The sequence below is a fragment of the Zonotrichia albicollis genome, unplaced genomic scaffold, assembly GCF_047830755.1.
Source record: "Zonotrichia albicollis isolate bZonAlb1 unplaced genomic scaffold, bZonAlb1.hap1 Scaffold_122, whole genome shotgun sequence".
Lineage (NCBI taxonomy): Eukaryota > Metazoa > Chordata > Aves > Passeriformes > Passerellidae > Zonotrichia > Zonotrichia albicollis.
In genome coordinates, this window is record NW_027428349.1 from 1,355,453 (window position 1) to 1,373,531 (window position 18,079).

Here is an 18,079-nt window from a genome sequence, read left to right on the forward strand (position 1 = left end):
AATTCTTTTCAAACAATGGGTGTTTTCTTGTTCTTGTCAACCCCTCCCTCATCTTGTAAATCAATTGTCTTGGTCCCTCAAAGTCTGGTTCTTCCCAATAAGGAGGCAATATTTCTTTTCTCAGAGTTTTGGTGTCTTGTTACTGTTATCTCTCCTTGAGCTATTTAGAAAAGGTATCTTACATCACAGAGTTTGTGTAGCCTAAAACTATATTCACCACACTACTTTAAAAGATTAGGATAGCACTACAAAAAAAGGATTATTACAACATAACTTTCCAACATAACACATATAGTACTAATATTAATATTAATATTTGCGAAAAGCCAATCATATAATATGCATTTTTCACACCTTTGTTGCGGTGTGTTGCAATGTCCTGTTTTAAACTTCCGGATCCCTTCCCAGGTGTGCCTATACCTCTCTCCCTTCCCCCTCGCCCCCTTGCTGAGTGAGTCCTGTCAATCAGGCTTAAGATTCCAGCAAGGCGTCGTGTGGTTGGTCGATTTCAAAGGATGCTCCTCAGGCCTGGGGGACATTGGCCCGTATAGGTGTCCCTAGTGACCCTGCCCCTTTCACCTGGTTGGTAGCTCACCTGTCCCCTCCCCTTCCCCTGTCCCAGAGCTTAAAAGGTTAATCAGACCATGCGGCCTCCATTCTGGTTGGAGCAGTTGCCCCGGTTCAGACCTCTGTAACCATGGAATAAACATCTGGATATAACCCTCCAGCAGAATCCACTCCTTTTTTCTCTTCACCATCGCCAGAAGCTCTCTCTCCTGAGGTAAACGGAGTTCCTGACAAGCCTGGACTTGTTCAGTGCTCTGCTGCAATCTCCAGCAGCCAAGGTATCTCTGGGGTGAATTACACTACAGTGCTGCCTTTGGCCCAGCAGCGAGGGTCAGAACTGGCCCAGGCACCATCTAACTGGTAATATTGGGATTCGTATTCCAATACACCTTCTCTGCTCCTTCTTCTTCTCAAAATATATTGTAAGCCTGACTAAAAAAACTAGTTAGAGCCATGCTCAGTGCCTTATTCTGAAAACTCACAGCTGACTAACAGGTTTAGTGCCTTACAGAGCAGGTTTGAGGCCCTGGAACTGGAGGGACAGACAAGTGATGAAGTGGGCAAAAGTCCTTCTGCAATCGAGGGGCACCTAGGGCAAGTCAGGCAACACCATGCATGGTGACCACCTCTGTTCCAAGAGAAGGCAGGGTCCTTGCAGGCCTTCCCAAAAGCATCTCAAGGGAAGGTTTCCATCTGCCCTGCCCTGTTTGCTTGACTTCAGCTGAATCTTTCTCTCTCTCAAAGACAGGAACCTCTCGTGTGTTAGGAGAATACTGTGAGCATTGGCAGAGGTGAACAGTCAGGAATCCAGAGGCTTGTGCAACTCTCTTCCATAGAGTTGTATATTTCCTTGTTGTATATTCCCAATAAAGCAGAGCCTAAATGGCAAGTCAGCGACTGGGGAAATACAGCACTGAGACAATAAAGGTGTAACATGCCTTGTTTTGAGAGGGTCAAGTAAGACAACAAACATTCAAACAACAAATACTGAGAAGATGAAGAAGAAAAACAAATTTTTCTAAGGCTTTCTAATGTTTATTTTCTTCTCTGCGCCTTTTGAAGATTGCCTATATCCTATTTTCATTGTTTTAATTTTCCTGTCTTGAGAATTAATTTTGCATTCTGCATATTTTAAGTCAGACATAAGAAAAGTTCCATATTGTTTGGCAATCACGAAAAGGTAAGTTTACAGGTCATATTCATTATCTTTGATGACTGGATCAGACTCAATTTTAAATACCCTTGTATGTCATGCTCATATGCGAAGATGCTAGATTGATCTTGGAAGGGCATTAAACCAAGAAACAAGTACTTCAAAACCTCGGGAGGTGGCTGCCATGGTGAGTTCCCTGAGGTGTCACAGTCCCAGTCCCGCTCCGTGGCCGGTTTCCCTGAGGTGTCACAGCCCCTCCCCTGCTTCCCAGAGATCCCATTGATTGTTCTAGAAGTCATGGATCTGGATTTCCAGGAGCATGTTTGCAAAGACACGAAAGAGAAAAATTGTCAAGAATAGTTTGTGCTTCTCTTCCTGAGTTTTTTCCAATGTATTTTCTAGTAGGAAAGCATGGACCAAACTGGCAAAGTTCCTATAATGTAGGAAAAGCATCCTCCTGTATTTGACTCGAGTTGAGGACAGTTGCAAGCTCTCCTGTCAAATGTACACATAAAATTCTCAGTGAATTTTCTGTCTTTCCACTGAGTCAGTATAAAAGATGACGTTTCTCAGAAGCTTAATACTAATTTTTCCATTTATATGAAATGTCAAAGTTGTTATTTCATAGGATGACAGGATAACTGAGGTCTGGAGGCAGCTGTGGTGGTGTCCAGGTTTATCTCCTGTACCCAATGGGGATTGGCAGCAGCATCAAATCAGGTTCATCTTAGTTTTCTCCAGAAAGGTCTTGAGGAAAACATCAGTTCACCTAAAGCACGGTTTGAATCCCGGCAGTGCAGCTGACTCCGCACCGGCTCTCTGGGCCACGCCCTGCCAGGGGCAGGAGCAGAGATTTCCCTTGACCAGGGCCGGAGCCCAGGCGTGGCAGTGCCTGAACAGCACCTCCCTGCCTACAGTGCCTTCCTGGATGGCTGCCCCAGGGCCTGGCATTTGACCCTGCACTTGCTGCAGGAGTCCCGGCCCTGCTTCCACCCTGAGCAAATGCTCGGACCCATCTCAGAAGCTCGGTGCCCAAGGGGGCCACCACAAGTGGTTGCCAGGGACCTGGGGCCATGGCTGCCCCGATTTTGGGTACACGGCTCTGATGTCAGAGTGGCCATTGTGACCTGTGCGAGGAAGGCCACAAAAGGGAACGTGGGGCTCAAGCCGAGTGTCAGTGTGACCTGACAACGGGAGGAGAAGGTAGGGCAGGGACATGGCTGCCCAGGGACCAGAGGGGCCCCATACCTTGGGGCTCTGGGCCTGTGCTGCAGGCTCACCTGCCTCTCCATTCCCAGAATCACAGAATCAGCGAACAGCCAGAGGACACTGTGGTGTTCCTCAAGGCGACGACGGGAGGAGAAACAGACAGGAGCAGGGCTCACGCAGGCCTGAGCAGGGAGTAGAGCCTCGTGGCTCTGGGCCTGTTCTGCAAACTCCCCCCCCCCCCTCTTCTTTCTCCCATAGACAGAGTGGAACAGCACCTCGAAGTGACCACGTCCCTCGAGGAGATAGACTCAGCGTAGACAGCCGCCATGTCTGACAGCAAGCAGGAGGGCCCTGGTGCCAGGGAGCCAGGTGAAGGCAAAGCAGCCCTGTGACAGCCTGGCCCAGGGGCTCTTGTGGCAGCAGGCAGTGTGGGGATCAGAGCAGAGGCAGGGGGAGGCAGGAGCTGCTCGGCCGTGCCGGGGCTGGGAGCCTCCTTCCTGCCCAAGTGGGGCCCAGCTGGGCCAGGGGGCAGCTCCTGGGACAGCCGTGCCCACAATGGCCCCTGCTCTGCAAGGCCTCCAGCCTTGCCCATCAGCCAGGCAGGGACAGAACAGCCTTGGGGCTGATGCTGCTGCAGGCTCAGAGCCCGACAGAGCTGCTCATGCCCGCTGCCATTGGCTCTGTCCCCTGCAGCCTGCATGCTGTGTCGCCGTGCCGAGGCTGACCGGGACATGTGTGGTGACAAACTGCAGAAGGGTGGGCTCTGTGCCCACGTGTTCTGCATGGTGAGTGGCTCCGGGCGCTCCCTCCACCTTTGCAATGGGCAGCTCCTGCCACCCTCTCCTCATCAGCTTCTCCCCTTGGCTGCAGTTCTTTGCCACTCTACTATTTCAGCAAGAGATGGACCGCAGGGGCCTCATGGACTTTCTCCCTCGAGATCTCCTAATTGCAGTGCGGCGGGCAGCACAGAAGGTGAGAGCCTGACAAGAGCAGGGAGATTTGTGCCTGGCAAGGTTTGCCAGAGCTTAGCCCAGATAGCAGGAAAGAAAGGCCGGCCCAACAGCCAGGACAAAGTCTTGCCCCCAGCAGCTCTGGCAGAGAGGCCCTGGCACAGGAGCCTCCCTCCTCCAGCTGGCGGCTCTGTGGGCTGGAAGCTGGCAGTGGCCATGTCCTGCGCCTTGCCCAGAGCCCTGGGGCTGCCTGGGGAGGCCTTGAGGCTGCTGCTGCTGCTGCTGATGGGGCTGCTTGTCTCTTTCCAGCGCTGCTGCGTCTGTGGCCAGAGTGGGGCAACCATCATGTGCTGCACGGAGGACTGTGACAGAGGGTTCCACCTGCCCTGTGCCAAGGAGGCTGGCTGTGTCAATCAATATATTAGCCCGTACAGGTACCGCCTCTCCCCTTCTGGTCAACACTGGTGAAAGATCCAGCATTTCTCACTTTGCCCATTCCTTTGCCCCCAGCTCCTTCTGCCCTGAGCACCGTCCAGAGCAGGAGGTGGAGGCGACTCCTGAGCAGGACACCGTTTGCCTCATCTGCCTGGAGCCTGTGGAGGACAGAAAGACCTTCACAACCCTGGTGTGCCCAGTGTGCAAAAGGGCCTGGTTCCACAGAGACTGCATCCAGGTAGGAGCCCTCCCCTCAGCCCCGGGGCACAGCAGGTGCTCAGCAGCAGCGGCAGCAGGGCCTCGCTCACCCTGCCTGTGTTTGCTCTGCAGGGACAGGCCTTGCGCGCTGGTCTTTTATGCTTCCAATGCCCCCTGTGCAGAGACAGTGAGGCATTTCTTATCGAAATGTTCAGCTTGGGGATCCGAATCCCCATCAGGTTGGTGTCCTTCTGCCTGGCCCAACAGCAGGAGGGTGCAAGTGCTGTGCTGTGCCAGGCCCTTCCCCAGGAGCCCTGGCCCTGCCCTGTCCCATGAAGCTGGGCTTCAGCTTCATGCCCAACTTGGAAAAGCACTGGAGAAAGAGTTGGGACACCCTGGACCTCCGTGAGGGAGAGCAGCAGAAATTCATCATCTCTTCCTTTCTCCATCAGAGAGCCAACATGGGAGGACAACGATGCCTTCGCGGATCTAGGAGTGAGGCACGGCCAGTGCAACGCCAGGGATTGCCTTTACCCTGGAGGCAGGGAGGAGGCAGAGGAACAGGGGTAAGTTGGGAAGCTGCACCTGGGGCTCTGCAGAGAACCTGTGTCTTGGCAAGGGCTCAAAGCGGGAAGAGCCAGAAGCGCTTGGCCAGACAACCACATGCTGGTACACTTTGTTGTCAGTGCTATGAGCCTGTTTGCCTCCCCAGGCCCTGGGAATTGCTCCTGTGCTCCTCCTGTGCTGCTGAGGGCACCCACAGGCACTGCTCTGGCCTGAGAAGCAGCACACACATATGGGAGTGTGACACCTGTGCTGGGCTCGGAACATGTATGAGTCAAAGTCCCTGGTGTCCCTGGGCTGGGGACAGTGCCCAGGCTGGGCTTGGCAGAGGGTAGCATCCACTGCTGGATGGCTGGGGGCACTGCTCTGGCCTGGCCTGGCCTGGCCTGGGCCTGGGTGATCTTTGACATTCCTGCTTGCCCTTACAGCCTCCAGGGATGAGTCAGAGCTCAATGGCCCCGGGCTGGCCAGACAGTCAGGACTGCAATCTGCTCATGGCTGGTCAGAATCTGAGGCCATCAGCCCCAGCTCCCACAGCCCAGTGCCATTGGTGCTGGTTTTGTCGTCTCCATCTCCAGAGGCGGGCAGCCACAGCAGGCCCCACCACGCAGCATGGCAGCAGGCACTGCCATCTTCCTCACTGGACACCAGCAGCATCAGCAGATCAAGGTCAACATGCAACAGGTCCCCTGACCCTGAGGACAGGGTGCATTCCAGACGTGCTGGGCCCGGCCGCAGGCAAAGCCGCTCTCGCCAGCAAAGTCGCGCCCAGAGTCCACCTGTCCGCTCCAGGAGTCGCCATGACAGGAATAGTGGGACAGGGCCAAGGGCTGAGAGGCCCAGGCAAAGGGAGACACCGTTACGGACATCCCCCAGATGCAGGTGCTCCCGCCAGCAAGGCTGGGCCCAGAGTCCACCTGTCCGGTCCAGGAGTCGCCGTGGCAGCAGCAGCAGGACAAGGCCAAGGGCTGAGAGGCCCAGGCGAAGGGACACATCATCGGGGACGCCCCCCAGAGGAAGCCGCTCCCGCCAGCAGTGCCGGGCCTCGACTCAGACTCTGCGGTCCAGGAGTCGCCAGGACAGGAGCAGGAGGACAGCAGCGAGTGCCGAGAGGCCCAGGCGTAGGGGAACGTGGTCGGGGACATCCCGCAGGAGCAGCCACCCCCACCAGCGACGTCGGACCTCAACTGGGACCTCCAACAGCAGCGCGTAGCACCGTCATCTTTTCTTTCTAGGCCATGTGTTCCTTGCCGGAAGTGAAGGTGAGAACGGTCAGTGCAGGGACCCTGAGATGTGCAGCTCTGTGAGCAAACCCTATTAGCTCTTGATGTTTCTACTGGCAGGAAGAAGTCTGAGCTAAATAACTTGATTTCTGTGTAACTGTGTATTCAGTGAAAAGTCACTTAAGGATCTGGCTAATTAAAAAGGCCTCTTGTTCCTGCCTTAACACTCCAACCTCAGATGTTTCCCCACTCCTCACCCTTGATAATGAACCACTCCTTAATGGGCTTGGATATGCTTAGGGAGACATTCAGAGCAAGGTGGCTCATAGGGAAGCTGCAGTCTGAAAAGGACGTGTGCTGTGTTGCTATCCTTGAACAATCTCATTTCAGTAAAGCCAAAAAAAGAAGAGAGTGAGACACTGCCTCAAGTGTCTGAAGACAACTTTTACAATATTGCTGTGGATTTGAAAGAGGTCTTTCGAAGAACAAACCAGAATAGACAGTATATTTCCTCCATCTATTCTGCTTTGTTCTTTGAAAGACCTTCAAAGAACAAACCAGAATAGATTGAGGAAATACACTGGCACAAAGAGGATGCACGGGACTTTGCCCCAGATGACTATTTGGGACCTTTGCCTGAGAACGACGCAGCTCAGGAGACGAGTTCTTTCAAGTTTTCCTTCTTTGGAGGCACAGAGGAGTTGGGCATCAAAGAAGGTAACAGCAGAACCCTTCTAACAGTGCCATTGCTAGGGAAGAGATTCTGGCAGGCACTGTAGGGCAATATGGTGTAAAGAAGGTCAGGATTCAGGGGATTTTCAGCAGCAGAAGTCAGTAATTAGGCAGAAGCATTTTGATCTTCATTTCTGCTTGCCAGGGCTGTGGTAGATTAATGAGAGGTACCTCATGCTTGCATCTCAGGAATTCTGAAAGGCATGCTTTGAGAAGGCATTGGGGTTTTTGCTGAGTGGTGAAAAAGCTTGTTCTCATGCCCTGAATTCCTCAAACAGGGAAAAAGGTGACACACCAGTCACATCAAGTTTCATAGAACCCAACAAGGTTTTTAAGGAAATGTGCGCTAACACTAGAGGGAGGAGCAAATTCCGAGAGCTGACCCCAAGATCCATGAACATTCTCTTTGTTACTGAATTCTACTCTTGGACCTTTAGAAAAAGGAAAAGCAATGACACATGATCATTGCGGTGTCCTAACCTTAGATAAAATGAGGCCGTCTGAAATGAAGATGAAACAACATTAACTCGAGTCCCAGTCATGCAGGAGGGAAAAGAAACCCCATGAAGTTATCCAAAATATTAAAAAACCCAATGCAACAGCACAAAGCAACGAGCCCCCCACACTTGTGCTGAACTGCGAAGGTATTCAGTGTCTTCTGAATGCAATGAGAAATGTTTAAGAATACATAAGGGATCCCTGGAACAAAGTGGAAAATACTGGAGCAGAGATGTAGCTTAGAAAATCTGGCAGGGGCAGATTCTGTCCTTCCTAAATCTCTCTTCTCCACTGTAAGTATTTCACTTGAAAGGAGGAATTTTTCCTGACCAGTAGAGGAATAATCTGGTTTTGGTTTTTTTTTCTCTATTGGCGCTGTCATTGCAGAGCCTTACACACTTGGGACAATAAAGCCGGTAAAAGCCACATGGCAAGAGGATCCACGTTTCCAGGACAGCAGTTCTGAGGGTGACAATGAACCTGAGATGTCAGAAATTGAACAGGACCAAGAAATGCAAGTTGCATTTCTCTTTGTTGTCTACTTGGCTGTAGTAGTTGGATGCTTTGGGAATATTAATAGCAGCACTCAGGGAATGGGAAACTGACATTGCACACCTCTGAGCAATGAAAGTCATCTTGGAAAACCGTTCATGCTGCACAGAGTCAAAACTCCCAGCAGCCCATTTGATGTGAAGATGAATATGGAAAGAAAGAGTAGAGCACAAGAAATTAACTGGGTCATTTTGGTTTGACCAACTCCAAACTGAATTTGGCTAAAAGCCAAAGACACAGTCAGCTTTCTCTTTAAAAGAGGGTTTTGTAAAATAAAAATCTCTATTCGGTTCCTAGGGAATAAAGCTTTTCAATGTATGCCATTTCTCTGAAGCACTACATGTTTAACTTGTGTTCATGGAATTTGATAGTACAATTTAGGATGCTCAAATCCCTTTGTCCTTTTCTAGGTTTCTTTCTTTACCACGCACAGAAATTGCTAGAGTTTTTTTTTCTTCTCCAAAGATGATGACCGCCTAAGAGGTATGACAGAATTTCTTTACCCTCTTTAATATATTTTTTCCTTTTAAACCCTTCCTGTAATTCAGTGAGGAGGAAAAAATGCTGCCTAGCTATCAAAGTTTTCTAGTCAGAATTTGCCACCCTCACTTGTGATCCAAGTTGTAGCAGAATCCCGTGAGGAAGTTCTGGCAAAATAAAGGTCAAGCAGATTTCTGGCTTTCTTTTCTTTCAGACAATTACCAAATAGGAATCTGGACTTTTAGAGTTTACCACAAACTTAGTCACTTGACAGGTCACCTAGACATTTTGGACCCTTTCAGGTATTTAAAGCATCTTTACCTTTTCCCTCTCTTTCTGGTGTTACCCTTAGAAATGAGTGTTCTTGTCAGCCACATATGTCCCTGTGGTTCTTTGTCCTAATGAATCTGGGGCTTCCTCTTCAGAATCCAGTGAATTTTGTATTTAGAAACAAAGAAAACAACATCCAAAGCAAACATGCACAGTCCCCAAAACCTGCTTAGATTTTGTAGAATAGAGTCTTAAGCTTAAAGGATGTGCTTTCCATGAGATTGATTCCATAACTCTGCTGAAATGCACTGCTGTGTTCACACAGTTCCCGGCCTGCAATCTTCCAGGCAGCCTGATTTACAGGGTGTGTTGAAATGGAGAGCTCAGGCCTCAGCAGGCCTCAGTTCTAGGGGAAGATGTGGCGTGCTGGTGCTGAGCTTCTAATGCAACAGCAGCAATTTCAGTGCAACTCAGATTGCAGCATGTTGAGGAAAAGTGCTGCTGCCTTTGATTGTTCTTAGCACACCAGGCTGCAGTAGGGAACATTTCTCCTGGAGCCAAGGTGTGGTGGGGGCAGGAGAACAGGAAGGATGTGAAGAATTGATTTCTGATTTTAGTGCTGTGTTGGTCAAGATTGTTAGAAGCAGCAGCGCAATCACAAGTGTTTAAGGATATTAATTGGATGTTTCTTTTGTGCAGAGGGTCCACAGTTATTTTGTAGATTAGTAGAAGCCAGTGAAGAAAAAGAGGGTTAGGAAGACAGACGTAGATTATTGCTTGAGGTGAGTATGGAACATCTGTTCCCTGGTAAGTGTAGGTGAAAGCTGAGCATGGGGAGGGATTGCAGGTATGAATATGCATGCAAAATTAGGTCAGGACCTCGAGAAGAGCTTTGCATTTGTAATGAACAGGGAAGAGAAGTTTTGTTGTGTAGCAGTGTGTATAACATCATGCTGTGTGGTCCAGTCAGGTAAACCACTACATCTTTGTGTGTTACAGGAGCAGCTACTTAACTGTATGTAAGGATAGTGAATATAGAGACTTCTCCTCATAGTGGATTCAGGAACTTCCCTGAAGAATTTGTTAGATTTTCATTATTTTCTGGAACACCAAAGGAAGCATTAGGATACTCTATAGGAAGTGCAAGCGAACCAATAAAATTTTTACTGATTAGAAGCGAGTCACGTTTGTTCCTTGAAAGTGTTGCCAAACAACGTTACTTTGAAAATGCTTTCAAAGGTCTAACAGGGATCAATGTCAGCAAAGCCTGTTAGGCCGTGTTTGGGAGCTGGGGCTGAGGCTCTGGTGCCCTGGGGAGCCACGGGAAGGCTCCAGGCCTGAGTGTGCGGCCAGGCCAGGGCCATTGAGCTGCAGCCCATCCCTGGTGGATGCATGGGAAAGCAGGAATGCCAAGGGACCCCAGGGCTGGGCCAGGCCAGGCCAGAGCAGTGCCCCCAGCCTTCCAGGAGCGGATGGGCTCTGCCAAGCGCAGCCTGGGCACTGCCCCCAGCCCAGGGACAGGCAGGTGCTTTGCCTGAGGGCTGGGCCCAGAGCAGCAGAGCTGTCACAGCCCCAGCTGGTTCTGGCCTGTGTGAGGCCCATGCAGGGCCCGTGGGTGCCCTGGGCAGTGCAGGAGCAGCACAAGAGAAGTAGCCAGGGCCTGGGGAGGCACAGGCCTCAGCCTCGGCATGGTGACACAGCATGTGGGCTGCAGGGGACAGAGCCAATGGCAGTGGGCACGAGCAGCTCTGTGGGGCTCTGAGCCTGCAGCAGCATCGGCCCCAAGGCTGCTCTGTCCCTGCCTGGCTGATGGGCAGGGCTGGAGGCCTTGCAGAGCAGGGGCCAATGTGGGCACGGCTGTCCCAGGAGCTACCCCCTGGCCCAGCTGGGCCCCACTTGGGCAGGAAGGAGGCTCCCAGCCCCGGCATGGCCGAGCAGCTCCTGCCTCCCCCTGCCTCTGCTCTGATCCCCACACTGCCTGCTGCCACAAGAGCCCCTGGGCCAGGCTGTCAGAGGGTTGCTCTGCCCTCACCTGGCTTCCTGCCACCAGGGCCCTCCTGCTTGCTGTCTCACAGGGCAGCTGTCTGTCCTGAGTCCCTGTCCCTGGAATTATGTGGTTGCTTTGAGGTGCTGATCCTCTCTGTGTATGTGAGCCCTGCTCCTGCCCACCTTCTGCTCCCATTATTGCGTTGAGGAACACTTTGCGCAGTGTCCTCCAGCTGTTCCTCTGCTGGTTGTGGGGAGAGGCAGGTGAGGCTGTAGCAGCCTCGGAGCCTTGAGGCCCAGAGCCTCGAGGTTTTGTTCATGTTTTAACCTGCATGGATCTCCTTTAAACATAGGTGGAGAAGAAGGAGCAGGCATCTAAAGTTGCTTCAGTCTCTACCACAAAAAGCAATGTGTTTGTAACTACTACCAGCAGAAAACACCAGTTTTCCAACAGCTCATTCCTAAAAATTCGCCTTTCCATGGAACCAGCACGAACGCATCAGGGATCAGCATCCATTGGCAAAACGACGACTTCTTTTACTAACTACTAACTACAGAACTACTTAAAACGAAAACACTACATTTACTAACTGATGGCTTCCATGGAATATAAGCACTCAACTCTCTTTATTGAGGGGTATTTGAGGGACAACTGTAAAAAATCCCATGAATAAATTCTTAGCAGTGGACAAAGGAATACCTGACTGCTTTTTAAGTCTTTAATGTACTAGCAAAACTACACAGCTGAACCATTCTATTGTCAAAACTTTTAGAAGGTTTTTTCACCCTCATGTTTCTCTTGATATAGTTGAGATTATATAAGTAATTAGATTCTGTTTCTTTTCAGTTTTCCCATTCATGCCCTGAGTATTTTGGTAAACCTTCATTTTCTTTTCAATTCTATGGTTTCCCTCTGGTGTTTTAAATCAGATGTTTTAATATTTTGCTGTCTGTGGTGCAACTCTGTCGATCTACTGAAGAGGTCCAAGCAGTGCCGGTCTGCAGGCAGGTCCCAGAAGTCGCTCCTTCGGGCGGCCCGGGGGCAGGAGCGGACCCGGCGCTACCATGGCAGGGCTTCCCTCAGCTGTCGGCACTGCCAGCCCGGCTCTGCCATGGCCAGGCTTCCCTCAGCTGTTGGCACTGCCAGCCCGGCTCTGCCATGGCAGGGCTTCCCTCAGCTGTCGGCACTGCCAGCCCGGCTCTGCCATGGCAGGGCTTCTCTCAGGAGCTGCCTGGGCTAGCCCGGCTCTGCCAGGGACTCTAGTAGTGCCACGGCGCAGGGCAGCTCTGGCACGGCAGTTCCGGCACTGCAGCCTCGGCCAGTAGCCAGCTCTGCTGGCTGGGACCCCGCTGCGGCCGCACGCTTCTCCCAGAGCCCGAGCAGCAGCTGCACGCTCCCAACAACGAGCCGAGAATGCGCCCAGGAACAGCGCGGGCTCGGCTCTAGGCACGAACCGCCCCTCCCCTCACACCCGCCCGCCCCTTCCCGCCCTCCGGCCCCGCCGCGCGCCGCCCGCGCTGTCATGGCGGCTCTCGCCCACAGGGCGGCGCCCTGAGCCCTGCAATGGCGCCGGGAACCTTCTGCCGCTCTGGAAGGCGCGGGCCTGCACCCGTTGCAAACTGGGCCCTACGTCCCATTTCCTGAAGAAAACATGTCCTGTCGGGCCTGGGCTTTACACCCTTCCAAGCCTGATCAACAGGAAGAGACGTTTAACCTGGACACACATAGCAGCCTACAAGCTCGAAGTGATGGCCAGGTGTTAGAAAAGCGAAGTACTTGTTGCTAGAATTGTCTTCCAAGACTCAAGGCTGGGCACGTTTCACTGATCTCAAACCCAGAGGGAAGTTGACAAAGCTTGGGAAGAAGGATGCTCACTGATAGTGGACACAAAGGATGCAGAATTTCACTTGTTCTAAAATTTTAAATATTTAATAGTAATAAATTAGTTATGAAACTAAGAATAAAAAGTAGAGAAAAAATAATTTGGACAATTAGAGGTAGGACAATAAAGGGCAATTTAAAGAGCAAAGAATTACAAATGTCTGGGTGCCCTGCTCTGCCTCAGAAGACACTTTGCTAACACAGGATTAACTTAAAAGTAATAGCCTGTTGCATACTCATATATGTCATACATGATGCTGTTATGTTTGCCCAATTATCCCATCAAAAAAAACCCCAAACAATATTTAAGGTAGCAACAATTTTAATTGAATAGTTTAGAAAATATATAAATCAGGGATAATTTGGTTCAAATAATAGCGCATAAGCAAAAACAACCGCGGGGTACGGAGGGCAGAGTTCTTGACCCTTGCCACTTCACGTACAAGCTTGCCAAGTAAAAGTCACCCCTTATATGCCATGTGTAAATGCCATCTCCTCCTATTTTCGGTTTGTCACTTTTCTGTCTCCGCCTTCATTACCACCTTTACCACGCATGTGCCACCACTGGGTTTGGTGGTCGCACAAGTCTTTGGGGGTCGTCACTGATGAAGGCCCTGTAGTCTTCTTTGTTGTCCTTTAATTCACCTTTGGGTTACACATGCGCATCAAGCCAGTACAATGTAAGCCAAGACTAACGTATCACTGCATCAACATATCAAGGCAGTAAATCCCTTATAATTAGCATTTTCTGGGACCCAACCAGGTTTTGTTCATTTTTAGCAACTGCATCTTTGGTTTCTGTCCTGTGGTCCTTGAGAACATCTGCTGGGAAGGCGGGGGTGGAGCCCCTCCTCTCCCTCTCTTCTTTGGCATTACAAATTTTAAATATTTTATTATTCCCAAATATTAATTACTGTATTAATATTGATTAATGTTTCAATTTTTATCAGCACAAATCATACCTATTTATCACACCGGGAAGGCACAAAGAGGGGGCAGCACGTCCCCCACCCCGCTGTCCGCGTGGGGCAGGGCGGGGCGGGGTGAGGACGGCCTGCTGAATCCACAGAGCCCCCAGAAGCCCACTGGGCTCCGCCCCCTGTACTCGGGACCAGCTCGCCAGGAGCCAGCCCAATCCACGACGGGGGAACAATCGCCATCCCTCCAGTCAGATCCGTCCCCCAGCACACTGTCCCAGAGCGGGGAGGGGGACTCCACATCGCACAGAAACTCAAACTCCCCCTCGCCCATGTCCGAGACAGAAGGGCTCCCCTGGGAACTCCTATGGGTACAAGAACCAGACCCCTGCCAAAGCTCCTCACACTTTTTCCACTGCACCAGCAGCGATCCCATGTCTACAGTGCAATCATCAAAGAGGGCCTCCATGAGGCGGACCCCTACGAGAGACCACGTCTCCCTGGAGAACGCCTTCCCAGGGACCGAAAAGAACTCCCGCTCTCTGACCCACAGGAATAACCTCTGAAAATCACTCCAGGAAACGGAAACTTGTTTGAACTCCATGACCCCCCTCCAGAGGTCCAAAATAAGGGAATCCTCCTCGAAACCCACAGAGGTTGCCATTACCCCAAGAACAGCAGGCAAAGCACCAAAGAGGGGGGAGAATACAACCTCACGGGCGATCCAGACTCTGTGTCTCAGCCTAGGATGCAGTACACGCCGGCAGTCACCAGATGTCACTATAGGACACGAAAGAACACAAGTTCACACCGCTGTTCTCCAGGTGAAGGGAAAAAAGGGAAGTTTATTTTCTGACTCCAACATTTATAGTTTTCCAAGAGTGACAGTGGATTGGAGGGTGACAGTGCCACCTCCCGAATGACACTGGTCAAACCAACAGTCCATCAACTCTCTCCTCCTCCATAAAGGAATGCAAAACAATGAGTTATTTACAGAAAATTTGTGAGAAAGTTCACTACAATAATGCCAACATCAGAAGGCTTAGAAAATGTTAAAAAAGCAGGGTGACAGGAGATCAGACTGCTCCTGGTGCTGAGGAAATGCTGAAACCAGCCTGACTCATTTCATCTCCTCCTGTCCTGACTGATCTCCCCTCTTTCCCCTTCCACCCACTGGCTTTTGTCTCCCACCAGCCCCTGGTGAAGAGCCTGGCTCTGTGCTCTCCATCCCCTCCTTGCTGGCACTGCCAGGCTGGGATGAGGAGCCCCTCAGCCTTCCCTGCTCCAGACTGGACCAGCCCAGCTCCCTCAGTCTCTGCTCACAGCCCAAGGGCTCCAGCCCCACCTTGGAGGCCCTTCCCAGACCCTGCTCCAGCTGCCAGACATCTTTCCTGCCCTGGGCAACCCAAACCAGGCCACAGTGACCTGGATAATCCATGTCCCTGATGTCCTGGTCACACAGCCCTGGCCCCTTGTCCCCTGTCAGGCTCTGGGGTGGATCCTGTGGAACATCCTTTGGTGGAGGCTGTGGCTCCAGGTGGGCCAGGGGGATCCCGGGGGACAGGGACCCTGCTGGGCATGAACAGCATTGGACTTGTTGGGAGAAACTGTGGGGGGGAGCTGGGGCAGAGTGACCAACCCAGTGACCTGACACAGCCCTGCTGGGATGTCACACAGCCCCTCTGTGACATTACAGCCTGCTCTGTGATGTCACAGCCCATTATCTAATGTCACACAGCTGGTCTCTGATGTCACAGCCAACTCTGTGATGTAATATTCTGCTCTGTGATGTCACACCTCTGCCCTGTGATGTCACAGCCTGCTCTGTGATGTCACAGAGGCAGTCTATGATGTCATAGTTCTCAATAACCTCACATAACCCACTCTGTGATGTCATAGCCCACTCTGTGACCTCATGTTACCGGATGATAAATTGTCTCCATCAGCTGAGCTAAAACCTGGAGCTTGTTGTTCATTACCCCACGCCTATGGAAACCACACAATGCCCATTGTGTGCGAAGGGGAACTGGCCTCCCAGCCCTCTGGCCTCTCTCAGCCACAGCTGCCAGGAGGGTGCCCGTGCCCTGTGCTGCTGCCTGGGCCCAGCCCTGTGCGTTTCTGGGCTCCTGCCAGCCAGCTCCCCTGTCACTGCCCTGTGCCTTTCAGGTCCTCGAGTGCCTGGACTTGAGGGAATGCAGTGACAGTGTTCTGGAGATCCTGGCACAGAACCTGCAAGAGCGAGCACATGGCCAGGCGTTACTTGGCACTCCGAGGCCTCGTAGTGCTGGGCAAGAATCCCTTGATGGTGAGAAGGGGGCAGTGGCTGAAGCCGTGCAGGCAGCGTGGGGCTGGGCAACGCAGTTGCTCGGCCTTGCCTGGGCTTCAGTCGCTGGGGCAGCTGCTCCCAGCTCTCCTGCCTCCCGCTTCAGCTGCCCCAGTGCTTCGGGACAGGCCTTTGGCCTCTGGGCCCTGCGGCAGCCGGGCGGCCTCTCACAAAGTCGTGTTCCGCACAGGCTGAAAAAATGCGGAGCCTGACTGAAAGGCTTGTGGAGTTCCTGCAGGAAAATGATAGTGACATGATCGGGATGACCATTCTTCTTTTAAGATACTTGCTCCTGGATGATGGTGTCCTAATACCCACCCCCATGGCCCTGCAGCTGGCTGAGGCGCTCCTGCCACTCTTTGACCATGTAAGGCTCTGTACCCACAGCCACGGCCACTGGCTGCTGCCCAGACACTTGGTGCCCTGTGGAGATGCAGGCCTGTGCCCTGGGGGGCCTGAAGCAGCTGATGCTCAGGTCTTTTGCCTTTCCTCACATACAGGATGATAGCCAGGTGCAGCTGAGCTCCATGTGTGTCTTTCAAGAGATTCTGGACTCATTAACCAAAGATGGAAGAAAGGCCCTCAAGTCCCACGTGCGTCAGAGCCTGGTCCCACTCTACTTCCACTGCCACGATGAAAATCAGATTGCTGCTGAGGTGAGCACTTGTGGCCAGCTGCTGTCCATCTGGGAAGGGGCTGGGCTGCCTCCTGCCCTGGCACCTTGCGGACTGCAACCTCCTCCAGGCTGTGGCACTGGGATGCTCCTGGGCCCTGGCCTGTGGGGCCATCTGTATGTCTCTGCTGCTCTCCAGGCGTCCTGTGTAGTACTGTATTCTGCAGCCAGATTCCTGAAGAGAAGGAATCTCAAACAAATGCCAGAGGTGGATGAGACATGGAGGTTCGGCGAGAGCCTGGTAAGAGCAGCCAAGAATCCTCAGCCTGGAGAAGGGCCCTGAGGGCGGTGCTCAGTGTGCGGGGTCGGGCAGCTGTGCCCCTGCCCGCTGCTGCAGCCAGAGGACGCGTGGGCTCTTCTCCCGGCTCCCGTGGGCCTGAGTCGGGTGCCCATGGAGCCCCGGCCCGGCGGGGCTGCGGGGCGGCACCGCGGCTCCCCGGGCAGCAGCCGGCCCTCTGCCCCCTGCCCTCGGGAGCCCTTGGCCAGCGGCTGCTGGCCGCGCCTCAGGGCTGTGCGGGCAGGGGAGGCCGGGGCTGGGCGCAGACAGCGCCCGGCCCAGGAGCTGAGCCCGCGCCGCCAACCCTTCCCTCCTGCCGCTCTCTGCAGCTGGCAGAGGACAGGAGCAGAGCGGCCGAGCACCTGCGCCGGGCCCTGCGCTACGTGGAGAGCCCACAGGAGCCCCTGCGAGAGGCGGCCGTCCGGTTCATGGGTGAGTCCCGAGCCCGGGCTCCCTCCCCGGCCCGGCTCGCCGCAGCTCGGCCCCAGCCGCGCCTGCTGCCCCGGCAGCGTCAGCCCGGCTCGGCGCCGTGGAGCCCCGCCTGGCCCGGGCATTGCTGCTGCCGCCCTCTGGCAGCCGTGCCCTGGGGCGGCAGCGTGCGGCAACTGCCCGGGCTGAGCTCTGCCTGGCCGGCAGCCCGTGCGGCCACAGCGCCGGCAGCGCCGCTGGCAGGGAGCTGTGCCGCTGGGGCCGTGACAGGCTCTGTGTTCACAGGCATGGCCGGGCAGCGCCTGAGGGGGCAGCAGCAAGAGCTGCAGCTGATCTGCACTGGTGAGTGAGGGCAGCGGGCTGACAGCAGGGACTGCCAGGGGGAGCTTGTAAGCCCTGTCCCGGCTGCGGAGAGCTCTGCTCCAGATGGCAGAGCACACGGAGATTTCAGGGCGACGTGGGCCGTTCCTGGCCAGCAGCTTCAGGCTGATCCCCTTGCTCCCTGCTCCCTCCCAGCCACGGCAAGAGCTGGCTGGGATGGCCCTTGCAGGAGGCTCTCCTGGGCTCCCGGCAGATCCGGCTCTGACCGTGCCTCTGTTCCTCTCTCTTGCAGCCCTGGAACGCCTGACGGAGGACACGAGCAGTGCCGTGTCAGAGCTGGCACTTCAAACACTGCATGTCCTCCGAACAACACCGCATGGCCGATATTCCATCTTCCAGAGGCTGCACGATCAGCTGCACAGGGCATGGATCACTCTGCC

At 53.3% G+C, this 18,079-nt stretch overlaps 1 protein-coding gene across 1 annotated transcript; it reads left to right on the forward strand.

Moving 5' to 3' along the window:
- Positions 1 to 3,255: 3,255 nt before the first annotated feature.
- On the forward strand, positions 3,256 to 15,571 carry LOC141727393 (E3 ubiquitin-protein ligase PHF7-like). The gene is given in 11 exon segments (XM_074533878.1): positions 3,256 to 3,298; positions 3,623 to 3,714; positions 3,800 to 3,901; positions 4,189 to 4,313; positions 4,390 to 4,563; positions 4,565 to 4,604; positions 4,606 to 4,751; positions 4,965 to 5,078; positions 5,225 to 5,343; positions 14,920 to 14,948; positions 15,563 to 15,571. Coding segments are annotated over 11 exon segments (993 nt in total).
- Positions 15,572 to 18,079: the final 2,508 nt, after the last annotated feature.